The sequence below is a fragment of the Astatotilapia calliptera genome, chromosome 1, assembly GCF_900246225.1.
Source record: "Astatotilapia calliptera chromosome 1, fAstCal1.2, whole genome shotgun sequence".
Classification (NCBI taxonomy): domain Eukaryota; kingdom Metazoa; phylum Chordata; class Actinopteri; order Cichliformes; family Cichlidae; genus Astatotilapia; species Astatotilapia calliptera.
Window position 1 is genome coordinate 2,265,520 of NC_039302.1, and position 25,963 is coordinate 2,291,482.

General features: G+C 42.7%; 2 protein-coding genes and 1 long non-coding RNA gene across 18 annotated transcripts in view; 1 reads left to right on the forward strand and 2 right to left on the reverse strand.

Moving 5' to 3' along the window:
• Positions 1–37: 37 nt before the first annotated feature.
• Positions 38–8,427, forward strand: LOC113036733 (uncharacterized). Of its 7 annotated transcripts, XM_026193467.1 has the most exons (9): positions 38–1,074; positions 1,634–1,760; positions 2,338–2,407; positions 2,529–2,638; positions 2,724–2,821; positions 2,899–3,013; positions 3,119–3,175; positions 7,026–7,073; positions 7,597–8,427. In XM_026193467.1, exons 1-9 carry the CDS (start codon positions 989–991, stop codon positions 8,122–8,124), a joined length of 1,239 nt encoding a protein of 412 aa, XP_026049252.1. In that variant the 5' UTR covers positions 38–988; the 3' UTR covers positions 8,125–8,427. The 7 variants fall into 7 exon arrangements, with proteins under 7 accessions (XP_026049252.1, XP_026049010.1, XP_026049412.1 ...); XM_026193225.1 differs by having other exon boundaries at positions 2,899–3,175; XM_026193627.1 differs by lacking the exon at positions 3,119–3,175.
• On the reverse strand, positions 2,327–9,722 carry LOC113037075 (uncharacterized). Of its 2 annotated transcripts, none has more exons than XR_003274584.1 (4): positions 9,572–9,722; positions 9,285–9,378; positions 7,915–8,025; positions 2,327–2,386 (listed from the first exon to the last, which is right to left on the reverse strand). It is a non-coding gene; the product is annotated as an uncharacterized LOC113037075 (long non-coding RNA). The 2 variants fall into 2 exon arrangements; XR_003274578.1 differs by having other exon boundaries at positions 9,285–9,454.
• A 4,170-nt stretch (positions 9,723–13,892) lies between these two features.
• shank2b (SH3 and multiple ankyrin repeat domains 2b) overlaps positions 13,893–25,963 on the reverse strand; it is a 306,872-nt gene continuing 294,801 nt past the window's right edge. For all 9 annotated transcript variants that reach the window (XM_026194603.1, XM_026193999.1, XM_026194263.1 and 6 more), the window contains one exon: positions 13,893–17,787. In XM_026194603.1, the coding sequence (XP_026050388.1) occupies positions 17,247–17,787 (541 nt within the window). In that variant the 3' untranslated portion in view covers positions 13,893–17,246. The remainder of the gene's footprint in view (positions 17,788–25,963) is intronic.

Here is a 25,963-nt window from a genome sequence, read left to right on the forward strand (position 1 = left end):
TAATTTTTAAGTGACCGTCTCGCATTCATTTAAAAATTATCGGGGGTTTAACAAATTGCAGTGATGTCATGATATCTGTAGACTATTTTGGGCAAATGCATCCAGTACTGCTGTGACTGCAAACAAGGACAGGTTACATCATTTACAGTATCATACATATTATTTTGATCTTGTGACACTCTTGGAAAATGTTGGTTGTATTAAAACTTAAGTTTCCAGATGGGACTCCATTTACAACTTGGAAAATAATTTTGTTAAGTGTGTGCAGAGTTCGTTCATCTCCAATTTGCTTACATTTTTATGTTTCAAAGTGTGGACATGTATATGATTGCTAATAGATTTTAGTTTCATTTATCACATTTATTTATTTTTTTGCACACTGAAAAGACTGTGCACCAGTGTTTCAGATTATCACAAAGACTTAAAAGCCTGAATTTCACTGTTCTTTTTTTTTTTTATCAAAATGAATTGGGATCTGAGACACATGCATTAAAAAGGTATTGAACATTTCACAGTTGAATAGGTTAAGCTGTCCTGCAAATTACTGTATTTGAGAACACAATAAGAACTTCACATTGAATTTGTGTTCAAAGCATACAGAATACTTTGCACCTAGAAATTCTTAGTCACCGGCGGACTCCATATAATTAAATATATACTATCATTTTATGCCTTATTAGGATTATACATTATATTTTGCATTTATGTTTGCTATACTTGCACGTTTTAGTAAATCACTGCACCTATTTCTAAAGAAATGAAGGGTCAGTCAGACTCTTGCACCATGCTGAACAGGTGAATGTGTTATAAAGCAGCAGTCTTCTTGGAACAGCAGGAAACTTTTTTTTCCCGACACGACGTGAAGGCGCTATAACTGCCCGGATGCGTTACCAAGATGGCGGCTTAGTGGACTTCAGTTTTTGCAAAATCAAATGTAATTGTTGTATGAGCATTAGTTAGTACAACGTGGATACAATAACAAGTTGGCATGCCACGTTTGTGTGCTTTCTGCGGCTGTAATAATCGAGTGGGCTGTGGGCTTTCGTTTTTCGCATTCCCAAAGGACAGTACAAGGTAACTTAGTCACAAAATCACAATGTTTTTAATGACGTGTTTTCGTCAACAGACCAGTCATTAAAGACTTACATCAGCGGAGATACGCAAGGTTTCTTACTCTGTGGTATTTAATCACATCAGCTCAGTCCCGTTAGGTGATTCATCCTTATAGCAACCTCGCCACTCGGCAGCCATCTTGGTAACGTCTGCAGGTACTTACGTAGCATTTTGATTTAGCTTTCGTTTATAATGTTCACGGAGTGCGAAAAACTCCACGCACAGTCACCAGTCAAGGGTTATAAAAGGTCAGTTTACCTGCTTACTGACCTTTAAAAAAAGAGACATCCAAATTCGTTTTTCTTTAGCAAAGGTGCCTCGAGGCGTTACCAAGGTAACTGTCACATAGCAATACTTTGGTTTAAATCACTTCTGATTTTACGTAATGACGTCAGGCAGAAATGTGGCATAAGTAATGCGCGAACAGCTGTTTCTTAAACACGTGTAAAGCGAAACATGCAGAAGAAGTCTGTGAAGCTGATCTGATTTGTTTTTGAAGCAATGTGAATAATTAATACAGGAGGCGGAAATGGCTTCTTAATTTGATGAGGGCAGACTTATCCCCCGACATGACGAGAGAAGAGTCCGACAGAGCTGGGTATGTGGTCTGCGAACAACATTTCAGGCCAAAGGACATAAACTCAAAGGTAAACCCTGTTTCTCACAGATGTAGGTCAGGAAGGCAGAAAGCAGCCCATTGTTTCTTTTTGCTTCCAAGTATTTCTTGTAATAAAGTTAACAATCGATCTCCAGGATTTCAGACTCAGTTCCAACACTTCATTTCAATTTTATTCCATTTATATAAAGCTAAATCAGAACAACAGTGCTTTATATTCTATGAGAAAAGACCCTACAACCCCTATGAGTGAGCACTTGGCAACAGTGGGAAAGAAAACGTCCTTTTTAACAGGAAGAACCGGCTGGAGGAGGGGCAGCCGGCCCAAGTCTCTGTGTGAAGCATGCTGTCTTAGTTTCATTTACAGATGTGAGGTTTTTTTCACAAGGCCACTATTCACCTGCACGTATTAGGCAGTAGCACATTTGCTGCTAGCTTGTAACCTGCTGTCCTGACGGTTTATATCACACAGGTGCCTTCATTTAGCTGAAAGCACCCTTTTCTTTTGTAATGGGTGCAGCATACAGACCAATTTGTACATACAGATGTTATAGAAGTTTATTACTTGTTGGTGCAGACTCTCTTAAAGTTGCACTTTGTTTTTTAAGGGTAGAAGAAAACGTCTGGCTCCTGAAGCCGTCCCCATCCTTCTGCACACTATAAAGGAGGAACAGAGAGGTACAGACATTCAGTGAGAATAATGGTTTACATTCTTTTGTCTCTGACAGACAGTTTTTAAAAACATATTGTGCGTAACTTTTCTGGTGCTGTAGTAACATTTGAAATTGTGTTCTTCTAGATTTGGAGATGCCTTCTACTGATGTTCATGCTCCAGTGCCTCTGCAAGACACACCCCCATATGAACAGGTCGTGGCAATGTTTAACAAGCTGCTGGCAGAGAAGGATGAGGTCAAACAGAATCAAAGAATCCTGCTTTTCTATTGAAATATGTTGTTTTCATAGAAACTATAAATATCTTTTAATACACTTTTAGAAAATCAAGGATCTGAAAAGCATTCTGCAGAGAGAGAGGGCCAGAATGCGGCTGATGAAGTTCCGCATGAACAGCAAAATCAGAGAACTGAAAAGAAAGTATGTAGCAGTTCGGTTATATGTGTCATTGCAGTAAAAACAGTACATTTAGTAAATATGAATGTGCTTCATTTCAGACTCGAACAGCAGCAGAACAGTAGCAGTGACCAAGGCGATCAGCTGACTGCTGCCTCCGACTGCCTTCCACAGGCAGCAAAGGAGTTTTTTGACAAGCAAATAGCCATGGCCAAGGTGAGGAAACACGGCCAGAGATATGACAAGAAACAAAAGGACATGGCAATCCAGCTGTACAAACAGAGCCCAAGCTGTTACTCTGAACTCCAAAAAATGTTTCAGTTACCGTCTTCAACCACTCTGAGGAGGCACCAGGTGGTCAGTCAGGAAGCGAGTCCAGTAAGTTTGAATGTACTAACGAAAAAATCTGGATACTTTAAAGAAGTTCTCTTTTTTCATGATTTAGTTCCAGGAGGTCAACTTTCACATATTCTAGATTCCTTAGATATTTTCAGCCTTTTTTAATTTTAAGATTTTGGTTTGTAGCTTATGAAAATCAGAACTCCAGCACCTCAACATTAACCAACAGATTCTCAGAGGGATTCATGTCAGTCAAGTTGGCTGGCCAATCAAGCACAACAATAACATGGTGAGCAAACCATCAGGTCATAGTTGTAGCACATAAACAGAGGCTAAGTCCTGCTGCAAAAGGAATCTCCATAAAGTGTAATAGCTGATGAAAGCATGAAGTCCTCTGAAATCTTCTGCATTGACTTTGGACCTGATAAAACAAAGTGGACTAACCACTACCCACACCAGCAGATGGCATAGCATCACAAACCATCACAGACCGCAGAGACCTTGGATCCTGTACCTCTCCGGTCTTCCTCCAGACTTCTGAATCCGAATTACTGAGCATGGGTTCAGTTTTTTTCTCCTTAGTAGATCTCTAAAGAAGATCTCTCAAATGTCATTGACAATCCTCTGACGGTCATCCCTGTGCTTGAGCACCTTTTCCTGCTGTATGTTCCTCTTCCAGTCTGTTTTCCATTAATATGCTTTGATCCAGCATTCTTACCTACTAATGATCATCAACCAGACAACTGTCAAGTAAGCGGGTCACATTTACTGAAATACAGTATTTCTATTGTAGTAATTCTACAGTTTAAATAGTAAATTACTCAAACTTGACATCAGATATTCTAATAATTTGAGATACCAGATTACTGGGTTTTCTTTTGATGGGGACTTGACCCGGTATACTTCTAGTGCCGGTCCCAAGCATAGATAAATCCAACATACTGAGCATTTTGGAGAGAACGAAGTTTGATATTATTATGTGTGCAAGAGATGAGGTGGAAGGGAAGCAAGGCCTGGAGCACTAGAGGTGGATTCAAACTGTTCTATCATAGTGTAGATAGGAAGAGTATGGCAGTAGTGTTCTGAAGGTGAGGACAGGATGCCCCACACGTCTGATGTTAACAGGGACAGAGGGATTCTGGAGTAAGTTGGATGAAGTGGTAGAGAATGGTGATTGGAGCACACATCAGTGGACATGTAGCTGAAGGGAACAAGATAAGATAAGATGAGCCTTTATTAGTCCCACTCGTGGGAAATTTGTTGTGTCACAGCAGAAAGTGGACAGTGCAAAGTTACAGCAGCAAAAATTAAGAAAAACACTGGATTAGGATAAGATAATAAGAATAAAACACTATATACAATAGAATAAAATACTACGTTGTCAGAAGAAAAAAAATTACTTAGTGTTATTGCACCTGTGTAGATGTGTGTGTTTGGTCAGCTGCGAAATCTTTGTTGTGGAGTCTGACAGCAGTAGGAAGGAAAGACCTGCGGAGTCTCTCCGTCCCACATCGTGGGTGCTGCAGCTGCCACTGAAGGAGCTGCTCAGTGATGTCAGAGTCTCCTGCATGGGCTGGGAGATGCTGACCAACAGCGATGACAGCTTAGCCGCCATTCTCCTGTCACTCACCACCTCCACAGGGTCCAGAGAGCGTCCTAGAACAGAGCTGGCCCTCCAGCCTCTTCGTTCTCTTCCTGTCCCCAGCAGACCACACCGTAAAAGATGGCTGAGGCCACCACAGAGTCATAGAAGGTCTTCAGGAGTCAGTCCTTCACTCCAAAAGAGCAAAACAGCCTGCTCTGCCCTTTTCTGTAGAGAGCATCTGAATTATGAGTCCAGTCCAGTTTATTGTCCAGATGAACACCAAGGTACCTGTAGCTGTCCACAGAACAGAGGAGAAGAGGAGTACCGTATTTTTCGGACCATAAGGCGCATTAAGTGAAACAAAGCAGTCAGATAAGTCAAACTTTACTCAGCTCATTCTTCTTGCTTCCTCCACTTCTGTACCATTGATTCATTAATGCTGAATTCTCTGGCAGCTGCTCTATTCCCATGTTGTTGCAGTATATTAATGACTAACCTCGTATTGTGAATGGATCATCTCAGTTGTTCTCCTGACTGAAGTTTGGTCCATTTACAGCATAGGTGTCAAACTCTGGCCTGCAGCCTAATTACATTTGGCCCGCAAAGCCACACCAAATTCCTATTAGAGCTGGCCTACTGGTATTATACAGCTAATATATATATTGTTTAGTATTAAGCTTTGCTTGTTACATATTCAGTTTTCCAGCAAAACTTATTTGAGTCCATAAGAAAAGATTCATTCTTATATCTGGAGGAACATTTTTTTTTCAATAAATATTAATGTTAGGCCGCCATTGTTGGAAACTGGAGTTTGGCTGGGCCGCGCTATGAATTCTGGGATATGGTAGGCCACGAAGGACACACCCGGCCCATCCTTCAAATTCAGCGAAAAGGAGGACGCATTTGTCGGCTGCATTCGGAAGAGTCTACGAATTTGGACAGCCTTCGTCGCGTTGCTGTGACGTAATCGGTCTACAAATGTGGCCTCAGGAGGATGCAGCCCATGAAACGACGTAATCCAATAACAACTGATGTCTTTACCCGTCGGCTTCCCATGGCTGTCATGCGACCGGCTATTGCAGTTAATAATACAACAGCTTCTTGCCATTTTTTGTATTTCTTTTTATCGCTGTGTAATGTAATTTCAATTGAAAGCCTGCGTGCGCTAGTACCTCTTGCCATGAGTTCTCAGAATCCTTTGCAGTTTTACCCCTGAATGACGTCACATTATCAATCTCTATACCAGCTAGCCCAACTTCAGTAACCCTACAAACGTCACTGCTGTTTAGTTTTCTGTCTTCATTTATGTTGGAAGTGATAGCAGAGCTGTACGTTTGAATGTTGTCAGAAATCTCTCAGTCAGAACATGCTATATCGTGCTTAGCTAGTGAGCTAACTTCCTGCTAACTTTTACATTTAATAAATTCTGTTTTCATGGATGCCTGGATGTTAAACTTAATTGTTACACCTGGTAAAGCAGCAACATCGATCATTTTATTACAGATGAAAGAATTTAGACAGTTTGTAACTCTCAGTGTTTGTTTGACTTTGAGACGTGAAGCCGACGGAGTTTAGGACCCAGATTACTCCGCGAGGCTCCTGACTACGGTAGCCGTAATGCTCCAACAATCCATCAAGCGGTTCGGCTTCGTAGCTTACCAAAGTCGTACTAAAACATTTTTGACAACTTTTTAAGCGCCGTGTACCGCATCAAAAAAGGTTCGAGGTCAGTAAGCACAACCAGAATTCATACATAAGGCGCACTGTCGATTTTTGAGAAAATTAAAGGATTTTAAGTGCGCCTTATAGTGCGGAAAATACGGTAGTTAGGTAGTTAAGGTAACGACCCTACAGATGGTAGTGGATTTTGTAAAAAGAATGGAAATTGCTGTGTTAAACACTTCAAGAAGAGGGAGGAACACAGAGTGACAGAGTGGAAGAAGGTGAAGTCTGAAGGAGACACGAAAACACAACGTGGTGTCAGGGGAGAATAATTACGAACGTTGGTGGGACAGGCTCAGACTGAGCAATTTAGATTTCAGGTAGCATAATAAAATGGGAATAGCACATTGTGCCAAATGACATTATCAATGACCATATGGTCATGGCTGAATGTAAAAATGTTCACTTTGTTAGACTGTACCTGGTCAAAGATGCCACACATATGTTCCAATTGAATGCGTGTCTGAGAGAGACTTTTAAATGTCTTCAGTAAAAGAATGAACCTCACTTCAGGCCATTGTGTGAATGATCACGCTGTTATTACTTGTTTGTGAATGAAACTGTATTTCTTTCTTAAACTAGAGTGAAGAGGAGGATCGGGAGCCTTTGGGATGGCCTGCCAGTCAGAAGGTGATGACAGTAACAGTGAAGAGTGTGTTTTTAGCAAATCAAGGCAATTGAGCTGTGCATGTTTTAATTATTTATGTTTGCGCTCTCTGAGCTGAAGAGCTGAAAAAAAGTCGAGGCTCAAACGTTCTTGTGTCTGTATAAGAAAAAAAATGTGAGGGCAAAACAAAGATATGAAACCTTTTTTTAAAAAAATTAAGGATCAACTTTAAGATTTCAGTGAGTTTTGGCTCTGAGACTGTCGACGAGAATAAATGCCTGAGATCTTCAAACACCCTCACTTGAAGAGAACCATAGCTTCAGACTTTCAGACGGTTTACTTTAAATGACTCGAACTGTAGTAGTTGGCTCGGTCACCTCACAATAAAAAGATGCTGCGTTCAAATGCAGTCTGGGACCTTTCTGTGAGGAGTTTGCGTGCTCTCTGTGTCTCTGTGGGTTCTCTGACTGGGGTTAGGAGAAATGGTGAACATGGTCAACACATTTTTGTAATAGTTCAGCTTTCACTAACGGTTCTTTTTTTTAGGACACACCAGGTGACCCAGAGAGAGGTGAGGAGGTGAAACTTGCTGATGTAGCTGGATGGGTGGTGCAGAAAGTGGCTCAAGATCCAGAAGTCAGTGCTTGTACCGAATGTGAAAGTTTGCTTGTGGAGACCAATGACACAGAGCACAACTATCACACACGGATGGAGAAGGATGCCGTCTCAGCTGTGAAGAAAAGCCCAACCTCTGCCCGGCTGCTTCATCCATCCGAAGCTTTCAAAGAATGCATTTCGAAATGTGACAGCGTCATCCAAAAAATCCCCCCAAATGCAATGGCCCCGAAGAAATTAAAGGCCTACCTCAGAGCCAGCGGTGCTTTCAGTGAGCTCCACCGCATCCATCCTGCCCACTCAAAGGCCATCGAGAGGGTCGCCGTGAATAAATATGTGATGTGCAGGGTGGTGGCCGAGCTGAAGGAAACAGCACAAAACAGAAAACGCACACATGAGAAAAAAAGTGCTGCGTGTCAAGAGCTAAATGTTAGCACCCTTGAAGTAAATCAGGACTAAATAAATATAAAATGTTGTTAATTTGATAATAAATTATTTTAGGCCATTCTAACTTGTCTGTGTTGTTTCAAGCTTTCCTCCATTTGACCTAGACGCATTTAGTTTTTCAATTTCAGTTCAATTTTACATAGTGCCGTGCCCAAAGGCACTTATTGTAAGGTAAAGACGCTGCAATAATACAAAGAAACCCCCAACAATCAGCTGTTTCAGTCTCCATCACTGTATTCTAGCTGTCCGGTGCGTGTACGTGGGTGTGCGAAGAAACTCTAGCCAGAGAAAACATGATATAAATGATTTAAATCAGTGGAACTTTTGGTTGCTTCCTTATTCTCCTTATTTTACCACAACACACAGATCCATGTATAATTTGACACCGATTTTCCATTGGATGCTATTCCTGACACAAGCCTCCCATAAACCCAAGCTTGGGCCTGGCACTGGGTCTAGCTTGTGACCCCTAAGGTTCAGTTTGTGTCTCCTGTTCTTGCACTGGGGTTCTCTTGGCTGTAATGTGAATGTGGCAACTACCAAACTAGATAACATCCAACATTTTAGTGCTACATTGAATCTGCTGGAGTGAACCAAACGTAAAGGGATCAACTGTAGACTTGGGAAAAGGAAGCTTTAACTGATCTGCTGCTTACAACTGCTGAATTGTGACTGTAAATGAATGATGGACACAGCCACGCCAACCACTGGTTTTGGCTGCAGCCTGTACTAAAAGCACAATTTCATCTTATCCAGGTAGCTTTGGGGTTAAAACTGGATTTTCTGTACTACAAAGGTGGTTCTCTTCTTACTGGGGCATACCATCTGGTCCTAGGTAACAACACATGACTTGACTTTTTTCCCCTTTTCACTGCAAACAGTTTTGTTGTTCTATAAGCATTAACATATAAACCAGCGCACCTGTTTGTACTGTACAGGTAGACTATACCTGCGTTTGAACTCTGGTTTTGTTTTCGTGCTTTACTTGCTCTCAGACTATGAAACATTGGGGCTGCAGCTTTCCAAGAATAAAAACTGAGGCGACTGCTGTTATGATTTGGTGCTGCATAAATAAAATGGAACTCAATTAAAACAGTCTAATGCAAATATAAACATTAAATTAATGGACTGGTCGATGAGAACAGATCAGCGCGGTCGGTTTTTATTCCTACCTTTAACTTGATGACTCTTCTCAGTCTCACATCACTACTTTATCTGCAGCAGCTGGATTACTTTCATTCTCCTTTCACGTGAACAAGCTTGTACCTAGATCAGGAAACGCTGGGTTGGTGAGTTGGATCATGTGATTCTTATCCTGACTGCTGATGTTAGCGTGAAGTCACTAAATGGAAAGATTCCCCGGGCACGTTAAGCTTTGTATTCAGCCCAAGGCTGCAAAACAAGCTCAGATCACCACACGTCCAACCACCGTTACAGGTTACAGTAAGTTTGACCTCACCTGTCCAAAGCACATTGCTACAGAAGTCTTGTGGTTTATTCACATGCAGACTTGAGCAGACAGGGATTGAACCACCAGCCTTCCAGTTAGCAGGTAACCTGTTCTACCACCTGAGCTACAGCAGTAGTCTGTCTCGCTGTGTTAGCCCTGCAGACTGGTGACCTGTCCAAGGTGTACCCCACCTCTCGCCCAGACTTACACAGCAGTCTTAAATGAAAGAAACAGATGACTCACAGGTGTGTGGGGCAGGCCAGGTAAGAATGCTCCACCCAGAGGCTGAGACTGACTGCAGCCTGGCTAACGAATCCACCTGAAAGAGAGAGAACAGGAGAAACAAACAGCCCAGCCAGCTTGCACCCACCTCATTTAATGGATGCCCCCAGTTGGCCTACCAGGTGTATCTGGATGCTGCTGTACGAGGAGGGAGGGGTCGAGGATGAAGGAACAGGGAATCCAGGAGCACCCCCCTCCAGCAGCTGGAGGCCTCGGCCCAGTGACACACATCCAAAAAAATCTTTGGTCTGTGTTTATTCTCATGGAAACAGAGTAAAAGAATTTCTGTTTAACTGAACAATGTACTAAATAAATACTGGAATTTAGAAACTTTGACGTGGAATTGGATTAATATATTTTAAAGTTTAATCACTCAATACTTTAGAAGATGAATATTGTACTCTGTTTGTGGCTCCATAATGTAGTGGTTCAAGCGTTCACTTGGCAAGCAAAAGGTCACTGGTTTGATTCCAGCTGGAGACACAAATCCATTGGTAGATGTTGTAAGGACAGGACACATCACATTTGGAGCTTCCTGCTGTGGTGACACGTGACAAAGGAGCAGCTGAGTTCAGTTTAATGGAGTTAGTATGTAAATCATCTCCTGGGAGGGTCCCTGTGCATCTGTGATGCAGAAACATCATCCAACTTATTCTTCATAACTACTTTTACCTCACTGCTCTCCAGCTACGTCTTCATCCATACCAAGGTTGCTAAGCACTCGCTGTTACTGTGCTTAAGTAGGAATTTTTACACAATTTTTCTGATTTTCTCAATGAAAAAAAAGGAAACGCTCTGGTGTAATCGTCTGATTATTCTGGCGATGCACACGATTCTCAGCCAACATACCAAAAACAAAGAGACCGTAATTGTGGAACGTACAAAGCAGGACAACAAAACGCAGTTATATGAGCATTCAGCGTCTGCGTAATAAAGAAAAGATGCTTCCTGTTATTCCAGATGACGGAATTTAGTTCATCCCCACAGACCGACTACCTCAGGTGTGGCTGGCTGCTTCTTAGCTGACACACAGACACTTAGACCCACGCACCAGGCCTGTACTATAAGGACTGAGAGGGATACAGTAGTGCAATATTATATTTATTTCTTACAGTGAATTTTGGTTGCCATACAAGAAGTTTTGAGGAATTGAGGGGGGAGGGGGAAGGAAGAGTGCAGTTACAGGAAAATTCTCTCTCTTTTCATTTCAGTAATTAGTTGACTCTATGATGATTTAATAGCACAAAATTACAGCAACATAGAAAACATGAACACAAGTCTTTGCACAAATTACCGAAAACATCTTAGCCTCTATGAAGACTTAATCAATGAGTAAAATCTATTCATGGAAAAAAAAACAGAACTTAATTGATCAAAAAGAAAAGAAAAAAAAGAAAAAGTTACCCAAATGTTGGACAATGAAAGAGTGGGAGCAGTGTTTTGACGGGGAGTGGAAGTGGGTTAGTGAGCCATGCCTGTGGTGAACACGGCCCGGTGAAACGCCACGCTACGGTGATGCTCTTTAAAGATTATTACTACATCTACTCAGCTCTACATGTCCACAGATAAAAGTGCTGAGTGACCCACTGATCCACAGGAAGGGATCAACAGGCACCGCACATCTTTTTGGTGGATCTCTGTATGTATACATACACACATATATATATACGTTTCATATAGTTTCCTATCAACATGGCCTGCAGATATACTTTTAGAAATGTAACTTTTGTGTTTTTTAACAAAAAACCCAGACTCGGGGATTTCAAAGCCTGGGTTCAGTGGTCACTTGATTGGCCAAAGTATTACTACTGCAGTAGAGAGTGCATCTATTTTAGGCAACGCTTAATAAAACACTGACAAGTGATTGCATCATGATATGTAACTTTAAAATGGCAAAAGAAAACACAACCAAGGAGATTCAGTTAGAATAAATATTGCTTCTTACATAACCCATAAGTTTAATAATATCCACATCGCATCTACGTATATATGGTATTTCTGTTTGGCAATCCACACATCAGTGTTGAACAGTTTTTGTTCAGGTAACCTCTATAAAATTTCATAGAACTCTATACAAATCTTTAAAAATACTGTGCTTTTCTACCCCGCCTGGCACGCCACTGTACGTGTTTTGAAAAGAAGTTCAAACAGGAACAGGATTGTAGCAGCATTGTCCCGTGCCGGCCTCCGTACGGCTAATGTTCACAGAACACAGAACTTGTGTATGTTTCATTTGTCACCTCAAAAAGCAGCGCCTACGTGAAGCTGTGGAGTGCGACATGAACGCAAATAAGGGCAGAAGAAAACCAGATATATTTCCAGACACTGCTTACTGTCAAGCACATATCAACGCTCTATCTAAGAGTGCTCTGAAAAAATCTACTTGGAGAGAGCGCCTTCTATCTACGGAGCTGTGTGACTGACGGAGGTGGAGGGCGGAGGGGGGCGAGCTGGTTACAGATGATGACGGGGCAAATGAGACCAGTGCTTAGGTCATCAGGTCAGCTCTGACAACAATAAATCTATCTTCTTAGAATTTTTTTCTTCTAAACATCTGAATAGATCTATACATATAATCTAATAGACATTTTAATCCATTTAAACACTCTTATATACACGACAGCGCATACTGCACTTCTACTTCCGACTAACCCGTTATCACTGCTGGCAAACGCACCGTCTGACTTGGGTTTAAACTGGATCCTCGGTCTGAATCCTGCCTCTGCTGCGGTGAAACTATGGGACTCGAATCGAGCAGCAGTTTTCTATCCCTGTCTGCTCTCACGCCGGGCTCACACTGATGACCGCGTGCTGGCTTGGTCAAGTGATTATTCTCCGTTTCTTGCACAGTGGTTAGAATGTAGGAGACGGCAATGTGAACACATAATTATGTAAAACCCAAAGCTCGAAAATGGTTCAGCGTGATTCGATGACATCTGACTCCAGCTTGCAGTTAAGGACGTTTAGAAGAAAGTGTCCTGTTACGCCCTAAAGACAAAGAGTCTGCTTTCAGAGTCTGTGACTATTAGTTTGCTTTAGTGCTGCTTGCCACCACGAAGGACTGTTCCAGTTTTTCCATTTTGAATCTGGTCAGATTTGAACTCAAGTTAACCAAATGCACACAGTTTATTATTATTTTCCTCATAAGCAAAAAACAGCATACAAAATGTTTCAATGATTCTTTTTTGCTCCATAAAAATGTTACTTATCGTAGCTTTTGAAATACCAATCACTGAACTGAAGTTCTTAAACGTTAGTTTGCTTAAAGCATTCTGGTATATTCAAACATGTAAAAGTTCAAAAGTAAACAAAAGAATGTTTGTAAAGGATTTCACACTGGATTCAAACGCAACAAAACGCCATCCAGTGAGAACCTTAAGCAGCTCAGTATTTTGGGAAATACACACACTTCTTTCTTCCAGGAAGAAAATCTGCACCAGTCTTCTGTCTGTGAGTCGAGCTCAGGGAGAAATATCCACCTCAATAATCAAAGACAAGATAAAGGTCCTCACCAACAAATCTTTTCACAACCTGTGGCTCGACTCGATGCTAAGCTAACCTACTTTGCACTCTTTGCACAGAGAACTGCATGAACATCTCAGTTTTACCTACTTCTATAAGTCAATGCATTCTTCAACTGAGCAATTTAGTTAGTGTACCTGAGTTTGACTTTTTACTGTCTACACCTTCTAAAGCTGTAAATGCAGTTGTAAAAGAGAAACATTGTTTCTAAATGAGTGTCCTTTTCTACACGGAATCACGTGATATTCCAACCGATTATTATTGGATACTAACGTGTTGTGTCCGTGTATGTTTTGTCCGATATGTACGAAACCTTTTTTGTTTTATAATACAGAAAAAATGATCCTTCAGTGATCTAGAAACACGTGTGTGCTCTAAATAGGACTGACGTTTAAAGTAAAAATACTGATATTCACTAGTAACTGACGTGAGTGGCTGTAGCTCAGGAGGTAGAGCAGGTCATCCACTGATCGGAAGGTTGGTGGTTCGATTCCTGGCTTCCCCTAGTCTACATGCCAAATATCCTTGGCAAATTGCTCTCCGATGCATCCATGTGAGTGTGTGAATGTTAGCTATACATTCACGCACATCTTAGAAAGGTGTGCTTGGGTGAATGCACAAGTTGTGTAAAGCACTTTGAGTGCTCAGATGAGTAGAAAAGCGCTAGAACCAGTCCATTTACCATTTACTTAATCTTTGGATTAAGCGTAATGCTTCCAGCATGTCTGTCTCATAAAGCAAACACTTTACCAGACAGATGATTTACCAGTCCAGTATCTGGTACTGAGTTAGAACACCTGGGTCCTGTACCACAGCAAGTTCTACACAACCAACTTTCCATTATGTGGATTCACTCATCCTAACATTAGCAATAAGGATAAGTGGTCACTCAAAGCTGGTTATCAACTCCCAAAACTAATTTAGGGTTTCATCAGCACGGGTATATGAAAGGAGTGGTGTTGGCAGCATTTGACCAATCTGAAAGGAGCATTTCACTGGTCATATATGAGTCTTCTTCCACACAAAACGATCCCTGTGAGTGTCACCCACACCAATCAGATGATGATAAAAATCTAACAGCAAATGCAACATTGCTGCAAATAAGATGGGACAGCAGTGCTACAAAGCATGAATCTGGTGATTTCTCGCACACAGCTGCAACATTTATATTATTCCTGAATGCTCTCTCCATGCTGCTGTTTGTTTTTAAGGTGCACTTTAAAGATCTGAAACGTTAAACAGGAGTCATTTAAACATTAAATGTTACTGCCCACAGCCTGATAAAGGAGAAATGAATCTGACTGGTTGAACAGGTGCTCTTGTTGGGCGATCTTCATCCCAGTAGCTGCAAAAGATATCTCGCAGCAGATCAGAATCAAGTATAACAACATTTTACACGTTTTCTAAATCACCAAATTTATATGCGCACATTCGGGGGACAATGGGAAAGTTTACGCTTCATTCTGTGGTTGTAGGTCCAGCTTAACAAGCTGCACATGTAAAATGTGTTTCCCCAGCAGAGAATCTACAATCTGTAGCCTTCTCCTGACAGTTTTAGTTTTTATTCTTTCAGCTGCAGACTCAGTGCTGTTTAAGGGGTTTGACAGATTAAATATAAAAACAGTTCAAAGGCTTAATGTGTGCAGAGATGTCATATGAGGACAGCAAGTACAGTGTAGGTGTCCTGTTTTAGGATGCAGCTGACGGATAAAACATTCAATTATAAAGTAATATCTACAAATCTATATTTATTTCTGATAATCATCAGGGAAGCGCAGAGACATTAGGCACTGCTGAAAGACTTTAGTCCCTCCTACTCTGCCTGTAGAGGTCAGAGGGATCCTGCTATTTTCTGGAGAATTGATTGGTCAGTAGCCAATGACTTAGGTGGACATCGTAAGTTACCATAGCGATGTACCCCAGTATGATGTCAACCACCTTTGCACTACAGAAAACCAAGAGTTAACCCAGAAGTTACTTGGATGGCCTAAAATCCTGCTGCACAGTACAGGCCTCTGGTGGCCTTCTCTCATTTTTGTGATTTAACGATGCAAACAGCCTGTAGGTGCATTACTGCTGTCCGGTGTTATATCCTGCTAAGGACCAGGAAAAACAAGGGAAATGTATATAAACAAACTACAGGATGATGTCTCCTAGCTTGGATCCAGTGTAAGAATCCTGTCAGCACTATCTGCAGTACATTTATCAAAGTAGCAAAGCCGAGTAGTTGGTACTAGTTTGTGAAAGACAGTCTCTCTCTTGAAATGACAAAGTTCCAGTTGAAAGTCAAACTCATGTGAAAAACTTGACCATCTTCTCATCATCCCACACAGTGGAAGCTTAGTAAGGTTTAGACCACCTTACATTTGTTGGTTGATAGTTTTCCTTTGTTTGAATAAATGCGTGTTTATGCGTATCGATGTGTCATATCTTCTGCTCTCATTGAAAGTGAGCATAAAACAGGTGGACGGATGTTTTGCATTTCACTCCAGCTCTCAGCGACCAGTAAGAGAGCGATATCGATCTTTCTATTTCACAGCAAGAAAGCGAGTAAGTGGATTTCCCAAAATAATGCACGAATGCTAGAAACACACAGTGTAATAACCACTCTGTTCTACCACTTACACACAGGGTGTCTGGTACGTTAGCGTTACTGTGGGCCATACTGTGGGCAGGTGCCGACCTGCTGTAAGTGAAGAAGATTTGATGGTAAAAATACAAAAAGTAACACTTTTCGTTTCCCTATAAGTGCCCTATATAGCAGATTCATAGAAATAGTTAAATGGACCTTAATGATATTTTGGGTGAACTATTAACACACACACATGCACACAGAAGTAGGAAAGGAAAAACCGAGAGAGGAGAAGGACGCACTCTCAGCGAAGCTGGCACAACCATTTTCCTGTTCCAACATCTGTACGTCCATCTTGCATCCTCACCTTGGTTTTTCTTGAGTCACGAGGTGGACACCGAGCAGGTGCGGACTGCCGCAGGACTTCACGGACCCAGCTCGGGCGCAGCTCCTCCTCTGGTGACCACCCCTCTCCACACTTTGATCTTTGTCAGGGAAGAAGGCCATCGCAGTAACTACACGTGTGTAAGTGCTCAGGATGTAAAGACTGTGTGAAATCTCATTCGTCAGCTTGTGGCACTGTGCAGAAAGTGTGTGTGTGTGTGTGTGTGTGTGGATATGGTTTAGTATTAGTTAAACATGTCAGCAAATGCTGTTGTTTTGACACAAACAGGTGAAAAGCAAAAAAGAACAAAAAAGAACAAAAATGAAGTCTATCTCAAATTGTTCTCTACAACCTTAGATGCACCCAGAAATATAACTCCGGTAGGACTCTAGTGAAGAAATATTCTCTGAACAAACTCTAGCAAAGATAGAAAAGGAGCAACGACCAGCTCAGCTGGGTTTTCATGCACCCACACCGGGGTGTATGGAAAAAGTCTTGAGTATCCAAAGCAGTCAGGTGACCACGAGTCTTTGTGTGAAGAAACTTCCAGACAAGTGTTTTTTCCCAGTGTTTCCAGAATATGTTGTTTTCTTTACAGTCCCACATACTGTCCTCCTTTCTCTCGCCTTGATTTGACATAGCAGCTATTCTCTTCTTTCTCCCCCTGCAGTTCCCCCAAACATCCCATGATCCCCTGATGCTCAGGACAGTGGGAAGCAGGAAGAGGGCGAACAACACTGGAGCACTGAGATGAGGCCGACAGCGGAGGATGGGAGGAGACATACACAGCAAGAGGCAGCATCAGCTTGGACAAAACTTCCACCCGGTTCCACGTCTTGAGATTATGTCTGATGAAGAGATTGGTAAAAGTGATTCGTGACACCTCCCTCTCCTTGGCCCTGACTCCACACGTCGCCAGCCCGTCACCTCGGGGCTTGTCTGTCCTGCAGCAGCTTGAGGGCCCTCTCAATGTTCATGCGGTGGCCCACTCTTGTCACGCCCAGGTCTATCAGGTCCTCCTTCTGCAGCGAGGGCAGATGAGCACCCTCGATCTCATTGTCCAGGAAAGCGTCCCTGTGCTCCCCCAGGTTGAGACTCTCCAGCCAGTCCGCCACGTCGTGCTTGCTCCACAGCTCCATGGGTTTGGAGGCGAAAGGCTTGCCTGAGGCTGCCACGGCCTGCATCAGCGTAAGTGGAGATGGAGAGCGCGAGCTCCCGCTGCCGCCACACGAGGAGCTCAGGCTGTAGCCGCCGCCGCTGCCCAAAGGTGGGGTTGGCAGGCCGAAGACGTCTGTGAGGGTGGGCGACACAGAGGGAGGCAGTGAAGAGCAGGGGGTGAGGGAGGACGCCGAGTCTGGAGGGCTGCAGGGGTGCGTCTGGGATGGGAGACTGCTGGGAGGGGTGGAGGTGAGGGTGGTAGCGGCGGCAGCATTGTTACGCATTCCTGAGTCATCGGTAGGAGGCCTAAGAGGGACAAAGAAGAGATGAGCGGTTAGTTCGGGTCAGACTGAGCCAACATAAAAGCCTGACATAAATAACACAGCAAACACTTTGCATTTCTTTGGCACTTTAAGGAAACGTGCAATAAATGTGCAACTGAAATCATAATTTAAAACCTGGATTAGATCTTAGTCAGACTCTATTCAGTCCAGTTCTACGTTTACAATAACATGTGGTTGCCACAGGTTGCTAACAGAAGCTAACAGCAAAGGCTCAAAGTATCACAGATTAAGAAAAACCACTTTGCAACATGAAGGTAGGTCAGGACCCTTGAGGATGCAGGCGTATCACTGTCACAGTCTGCAGTGTAGAGACTCCATGAAGGGAGAGTTTACCACAAAGTGCAAAACACTTATTATCCTCGAGGCCAGGAAGGCCTGGTTACACTGTGACTGCTGGCGCTCATGCTGCAAAACTGACTGAGCAATGACTCAAAGCAATTCTTCAACGGCATACTTTTCAGTCACTAAAGACTTGCAAATAGTGGAATAGTGCAATACTCCAAAAGACCACAAGGTGGCACCATATGCAAACAGCAGGTACACAAAGTCTGAGGCCATTTTCCAGTTCTCTGGTTATTTAGTTAGCTACTATGAACTTGTTAGTGTATCTTTGAACTAACACACCATTATTGTAATATGAGCACAAGATGTGATCATTAAGATCAGGTGAAAAATCCAGATTTTCTTCTTCTGAAAATGATTTAATGCAGAAATATTAAAAGTACATCAGTAATGCATTTCTCTTTAAACTGCGTATCTCTGATGATTTAACGAGTATTTAGTAAAGCATTAAGAAAATAAAGAGAAGCTGAAGTGAAACTAATAGTAAATACACCATAGTTGTGGGTATGAGCTGGACCGGTAAGCTCACCACATGTAAGCTGGAACAGGTCCCGATGACCAGCTGAAGGCTGCTTACAGCTAATGGATTATTCTCACTTTTGCATTAAATTTGGGATCTTCGAATAACATTTCTTTCGGCTGAAATTCATTTTTTAAGAACTCAAGTAATTTCATTCAACCAAAAAAGCCCATACAGCCTTCATTCCTTGTTGCAGAAAGGATTTTCTAGGCCTCTTAATATGTATGTGCAATGGCTTATCACATGATTATGACATAATTAGTATAGCAGCTTTAATAACGAGTGAGTGCAGGCTTCAGCATTCAGAAAAAGATGCTGCATGCTGAGAGTGCCGCAGCCCGAGGGAAGCCGGCAGTGTTCACACCACCCATTGGCTCTTAATGGATGGATGTCTACCACAACAATGTGAGGAGGGGAAAGGTTAGCCACTCTCATCTTTTTATAGCTATTACAGCATGAGAGAAGCTAAAATAATAGAATAATGAAGTTGCCTTTTCGACCTGAAAAATGTACACTGTCAGCAAAGAAATATTAATCAAATTTCATCTGAAAGAGGCACAAACATTTCAACTTGTTAGTTTCAGACACTGTGCTCCAAAACAGTCACAGGAAATTGAAACAGGGAAGCTTAATGCTAATTCTTCTTGGTGTTGTGGCTTTATTTAAAGCACATAGTTGAATAAGCGTAGACCTCATTATCCTAGTAATAATCCCGGCTGTCACAGTACTGGAAGATGGGATCATGATACACTATAGCTCACATTTGTACCATGTTTTCAGTCTTGGCTTGAGAATTGCTAAACTTTACTTTACAGAAAGTTGCAGTATAAATTGACAACTCACAGCTGAGAAAAGTGCAAGAAGGTCTTTACACAGTCTGCGGTGTCTTTCTTATCGTCACCAAATTCCATCAAATGACCAAAAACAAAGAACGCATCCCACTGTGTGTGTATCAAACCCCGCGCCCTCCCGAGGCGTAATATACCAACGATTTGTCAAGTCCCAAGGTGACCTTCTGCGTTCTTATGCTACACGCCGGTTTATGGATGAAATCCAATAGAATGACGCTCCCGCGGTTTACACGTTCCAGCCTTGTATTCCAGCCCTAACCTTAGCCAGCACTTTAATGACGTTAGATAGTGTTTTCCAAAGTGATTTAAGTAAAACGAACATACATATGTGGGTTCATTCCAAACGGTTCTCATGTTTCCTCATTTTCCCGATCTCGTAATAAAGGGACTAGAGTTGAGGCTCAGGTGTGAAATGTTTGGTTTTCAGGGTTTTTATCGGTTTTCAGCGTTATTTTGTTATCGTTTTTATCGTTAGCTCTGTTTTCCTGGGTCTTTTCATGTGTGTTATGAATAAATCTTCTTTTTTTCGGTACCGGTACTAGTTTCATTTTGTTGTATTTATCCGCGACACCTTAAAGGCCGGTCCATGAAAATATTGTCGGGCATAAACCGGTCCGTGGCGCAAAAAAGGTTGGAGACCGCTGATATAGCAGCATATAGGAGCATTCCTAGACTTCTGTTAGCCAGCTGGTCTGGTTATGGTCGCTGAATAAATCTTAACCCTGGCAAACAGCCAGTGTCAAAGAATTTATCAGCAAACTCACCTTAAAAACTAAACAGCACCATACAAGAGTCATTGAGCAAAATACACAAAAATAACAGCATAAGATAGAAACTGTACAAACAGGACAGATGTGAAGTGATCGTTGCTGCGTGGATAACAGTGGTAGGCTTCTGTGCTCACCCAGAGCTCCGTGCCTGAGATAATCGTATCATATCCTCTACGTCTGAAGCCGGAGCTTTTCATTCACAGGGATCATTTGTACATTTACTGGCCTCGTTATATATATGTATATGTTTAATATGAGCATTCACTACTCACACAGCATATATACATGACAGAAAATGCGACCCTTTCTGCTCAACTTTCTGCTTCACGTCTGTGCAGAGCCTGAATAATGCTGTGGGAAAAACGATGTAAGACTGTCACACAGCTGTGTACCAGTGTCTTAGACGTGCAACAAAAGCCCTCATTTTTGCACAAAAAGTAGGCGATGGATTGGCTGATTCTCTCAGCCTGCTTTGAATTGGTGTGTTCATTGTTGCCACTTTTTCCCCTGTTGTGCTAATTTGAATGAACAAAAGCAATTTTATTGTTCCTGTACTGAAGAGAAAAACAAACAAAGAAAAAAACAATTTAAAAACAGCTTCACTGGCACCCTGGTTACTGAAGGCAGTCATTGATCCACATCTTTGATTTGGCCAAGACTTCGTGCTGGACGCCTGTCCTGAAGAAACCCTCAGCATTTGGCCTCGCTTGGGTCTGCCACTAGGAATATACCGACGTATGCCTCCTTGTGACTGGGCCTTTCACATGAGACCCTACTACTCTGACATCTTTTACTTCCTACATAGTAAACCTGATGAGGTTATCCATTTAGTTGATGCAATCAGTGAATTGTGGTAGATTCTAAGACTTGATTTTCATCCACAATAAACTGGAAGAAAATTTAGCTACCTGAAGCAACAGCTGGCTGATGCTCCTGAAGTGGGAATGGTAATATGCAAACTGCCGTGACCAGTAATCAGTGGCCATGACAATTTGCCTATTAAAACTGATGAAACTGAGCTCATGGCGCACTCTTGGTTATTGGTGTAAGTTTTGGTCATTATGCAAATGTGCTGTTGAAGAAACCTGCTGTCAGCTGAGACCGAAGAAGTCGTGTGGAGGAGTAATTAAAGATTCCTCTCACTGAAAACGCTGCGTCCAGATGAACAGAATGAACTTTCTGGAATGGTTGAAGCTAGGCTGAGAAGAAGGTGAGGGTCAGTGAGCAGTAGTGCGGCTTCCAGCTGAAAATAAGCACTGCAGATGTAATGTTTGCTTTGAGAGTGTTGACAGAGAACTATGTGGATCTAGAGAAAGCATACGATAGGGTGTCAAGAGAGGAGCTGTGGCACTCCAAGAGGAAGTCATAGAAGTACGTGAAGGTCTTGCAGGACATGAGGACAGTGAGATAATGGTGACAGAAGTGACTGATGAGTTCAAGGTGGAGGTGGAATTACATCAGGAATGATCTTTGCTGTTGGAGAGACTGACAGCTGAGGTGAGGCCAGTGTAGCCGTGAAGCTGCAGCGAGCAGAGCTGCGCTGATTACAAGGAGCTGAGAATCACACGCAAGATGTGGTGCAGTGGGAATGTATATTCTGAAGAAAATCCTTATGTCACCGTTCAACCGAGCCAGTTATTAAGTAACCCGACATCACAACAACCAAAAACAAACACACACAAGTGTGTGCTGTGTAAATCTGAATGAGTAAGAAGCATCACCATCACACATTACCTGAGGCTCCAGATGGAGGGTTGTGACGGCCATGCTGGACTGTGGAGCAGTGAGACACCCCCCACCCCCACACCTCACCACCACAGCACACAAACACACATCAATCCATGCAGAACCATCATACCTTAATTCAGTTTCCCCTGAGGATTCAGTTTCCAGTTGAGTCCTCTGCTAATAGATTGATTGAATTGTCAACACACAGTTTGTGCGCACACTGACTGACTGCACTGAGAAACTGCGCCAGGAGGCAGAAAGCAGTCCAAATCTGACCTCTGCCCTGTCAGACGGACTTTTCCCATCAATTTCTCTGTGCTATGTGTAGCCTAGATATTGTTCTTTCCTACTTGTAGCATATGGAAAGGCCCGAGGGGAAGTGAAGTAGACTAAGGGGGTCCTTCTGCCAAAATGGAACTAGGCCAAAGTTAAAGTGCTGCTTCCCTGCTTCTTAGTAAATAAAACTTTCACTTTATCACAGCGCATGTTGGATGGATGAGATGGAAACAGAGGACACCATGTTGACCACAGAGAAAACTGCACACATGAAAGACAAAAGAAGAACACCACATGTTTTAGAAACAGGTTTTACTCCACTGAAAGGTTAAAAATACTTCATTCGAAGCCTTCCCAGTGTTTCTCTAATTGCTCTTCTATCATCTGTGAAAGACTTTTTGTTGCAGGTGTTAAACTGATGTGAAAAGCATGTAATTGGCTATTAAGGCTGATTAGCGCAGGGTCTTCTTTAGCTTCGCTGACCTTAATTCCATTTCTTGCAGCTACAAAGAGTAGCACATGAAAAGCCGAGCACAGCGCTCTGCTGTGTAGCAAAGTACTGTGGATTGCATAACCTCGGGAGCCATCCACGATTTATATAGTCCAGATTAAGTTATGAATTTTATATTCTGAGAAAGCCGGACATCACACTTCCTGTCACAAGTCCCAATAGCTCCATCATGGGTAGAATTTGGGGGCACTAAATAGGTCTAAATTCCATACAGAGGCATTGTTAAGCCAAGTCCAGCCAAGTAACTGACAACCATATGGAAGCTAAGGTATTTACTCTATTGTTGGAAAAAAGGTAGAACAGTGATCACTCCCTAAACATGACACAGAGAAATCGTGCATTGAAGAAACCTCACCCTGAGCCTGTAGGCCAGGGGTGTCCAACTCCAGGCCTCGAGGGCCGGTGTCCTGCAGGTTTTAGATCTCACCCTGGGTCAACACACCTGAATCAAATGATTAGTTCATTACCAGGCCTCTGGAGGTCATTTAGCCATTTGAATCAGCTGTGTTGCATCAAGGACACATCTAACCGGCACTCAAGACCTGGAGTTGCCCCCCCTGCTGTAGGCATGTGGCTGAAACATTACACCAGGCACTTACAGTCCAAAGACATCAGTGTTAGGTTGTTTGGTGGATCGTAACTGGCTGTAGATGTGAATGCAAAGTAGATGAAGTCCTGTGTGGATTGAATAAATTTCTGTATGAATATTTGTGAACAAAGTAATGTGGCTGGGCCCAGAGAAGCACTATAGAAATGCAGATGTTCAGGTTATATTAACTAATGTAAGTTAATGTAACCTGAATGTCTGTGACCTGTTTGCCCAACGATCACTCAATCCAGCCAAATACAAATCTTACACTCTGCATTTCTCCCCCACACATAAGCACCACGAACACGTGGCCTCTGCTGAGCACAGGGACAGTGCTTGCTTCCCATCAGCTGAGTGACTTTGGTACAAGATGATGCAGTGCTATTGATATCGGTGGTGGGAGACCTCACCTTCACCACGCCCACGCATCGCATGACACCCTTCGTCTTTCTAGCACACACCGGCTCGTGCATACAGGGTCGCGCTCACTGCCATGCACAGAAGCCTTTCATAGAAGCCTTTAATACGCGCTCTCACACACAGACTGACACGGGTTACGTAAGGATGGCCTACAAAAGCAGCGCAGCACGTGACCTGCGTGAGATGATGCTGAACTCTGCCGAGGGTTAGGCCTGCCATCTCTTGCTCCATCTCTCTCTTACACACATGCACGCACACGCTCGCATATAAATCTGCACCCCTCCCCCGACTCAAACTGACATCACTGCAGGCCTCAAGGCTGCTCTCATCAGGCGGTTACTAGGCAACCGTTTCGTCCACAGGCACAACCAACGCACATTTAATCTGGGAGACCAGGAGAGAGAGAAGTACAAATATCCAGAGAAGAAAATCTGATGTTATCACCGCTTCTTTGGCTGATTCCAACATACCAGAGAAGACAGAAAACCGAGAGAGGGAGAGAGCTGTAGAGTGTGCACAAGAATGAGCGAGAGAGCAAAGGATGCAGTGACAGAGGGAGAGCATGTGTGAATCTAGGCCATGTTCTGTGCATTTCTGTTGCCATCTGTTTGACGGTCACAGAAACAGGAGCACCTTCACCCTCCTCGGGCTTCTTCAGATGACGAGGCGCTCTCTAGCTGCCTACAACCGTATATTCTGCTGCGGCGCTTGGCAGCCTTCTCCACCACACTAAGTAACGCAGGCAATGCAGGCAGATAATCAGAGACCCTGGTGTATACAACAGAGCAGGGTTTAAGCTGACACGAGAAACAAATGCATCGGTGCGACGATTGAAAAGCAGTTACAAATAACTCACTGACTTTGGCGAGAGCGCTGCAGTCACCTCTAACCGAGGAAACATCTGGCTCTTAGATCCAGTAAAGGAACTGATCTGAACACATTTAGGTTTTTATCTTGTAGAGAAGATAAAGCTCATCCTGTCTCATCCACAGATATCATCTCTAAATGCTGTTCTGTAAGTATCGGTGTTTTTGCTGATGAAGGCTTTAGTGGACCTCTGTGTAGCCACTGATGTGATTTTATAGGAATAAATGAGGTTTGCTTTTACATTTTAGAGACATTTTAAGGAATACAAGATTCAATTGGGACATTCAGCCCCTTACATGCTGTTTCATCATTCTGCATTGAGTGGCTTTTCACCTGTGCAAGTGGTTTTTAACACAGGACATTTCTACATTTGTAGACCTTTGTAGACTTTTAGTACGAAAGTACGAAAAAAAAAAGTGTCTTACCTTTTCTTAACTTTGATCTCTAGTACCTTACTGTTTCTATTGTTCAAATGACAACTGTACTTAGTTCCTCTGTTTGTCACTAACAAGCTCCATGTAGACCAACCCTTTCTGCAACTAAATACTCTACATTTTAAACAGCATATCATTTTCTATACCATGTCACATGGCAGAAATACATACGATCACATAAGTGAAAACAGGCCTTTGATGGAATGTCGGATGATGAGGGAACCTACCTGTGAGAGTGGGAGACACAGAGGGGCATGAAGAAAGGAGAGGTGAAGGAACAACGGGAGACTGGAAAAAAATGGAGATGAAGCTGGAAAGGCGTGAGCTGGAATGAATACAGAAGTTAAAGGTCAACAAACACGACTTTAAGCTGCAGAGGATGACGATGAGGATAACACGACAGCGTGTGGAATGAAGCATGAAGGGAGGAACACAGAGCTGGACCTACTGGACCTGCTGCTGGGCATCCAGCTGCAATTACCCCAAATGGACACCGCTGCGTGGAGCTAATAGTGTTTATTAAATCAGAAAGCACAAGTGCCCAGAGGAACAAAAACCTTCGTGGCACTCTCTACAAGTCTCTGATGAGTGATGGGATTGTTCATACAAAATGCATGCAAGCAGTGAATTATTTATCGTGCTTTTTATTCCCTCTCACAGGAGTGAGATGTGGGTTAAAAAAATGAAAAATGAAAAAACATGAGGTTGGCTGATTCAGGCGCAGTTTCCATCAAAATGTTGTTCCAGCTTGTGTCGAGCACAACGCTTGCTTTGCTAACTGATCATTCTTTAACCATCAACAGGTACAGCTGTGGTCAAATGTTTAGGCA

Excerpts from the sequence above, each read along its gene's own strand:
- LOC113036733 (XM_026193225.1), top strand. The coding sequence starts at position 989 with ATGCCACGTTTGTGTGCTTTCTGCGGCTGTAATAATCGAGTGGGCTGT. Across the intron at positions 1,075-1,633 it reads TTCCCAAAGGACAGTACAAG|GAGGCGGAAATGGCTTCTTA; the intron begins GTAACTTAGTCA and ends TAATTAATACAG. Across the intron at positions 3,176-7,025 it reads TCAGTCAGGAAGCGAGTCCA|AGTGAAGAGGAGGATCGGGA; the intron begins GTAAGTTTGAAT and ends TTCTTAAACTAG.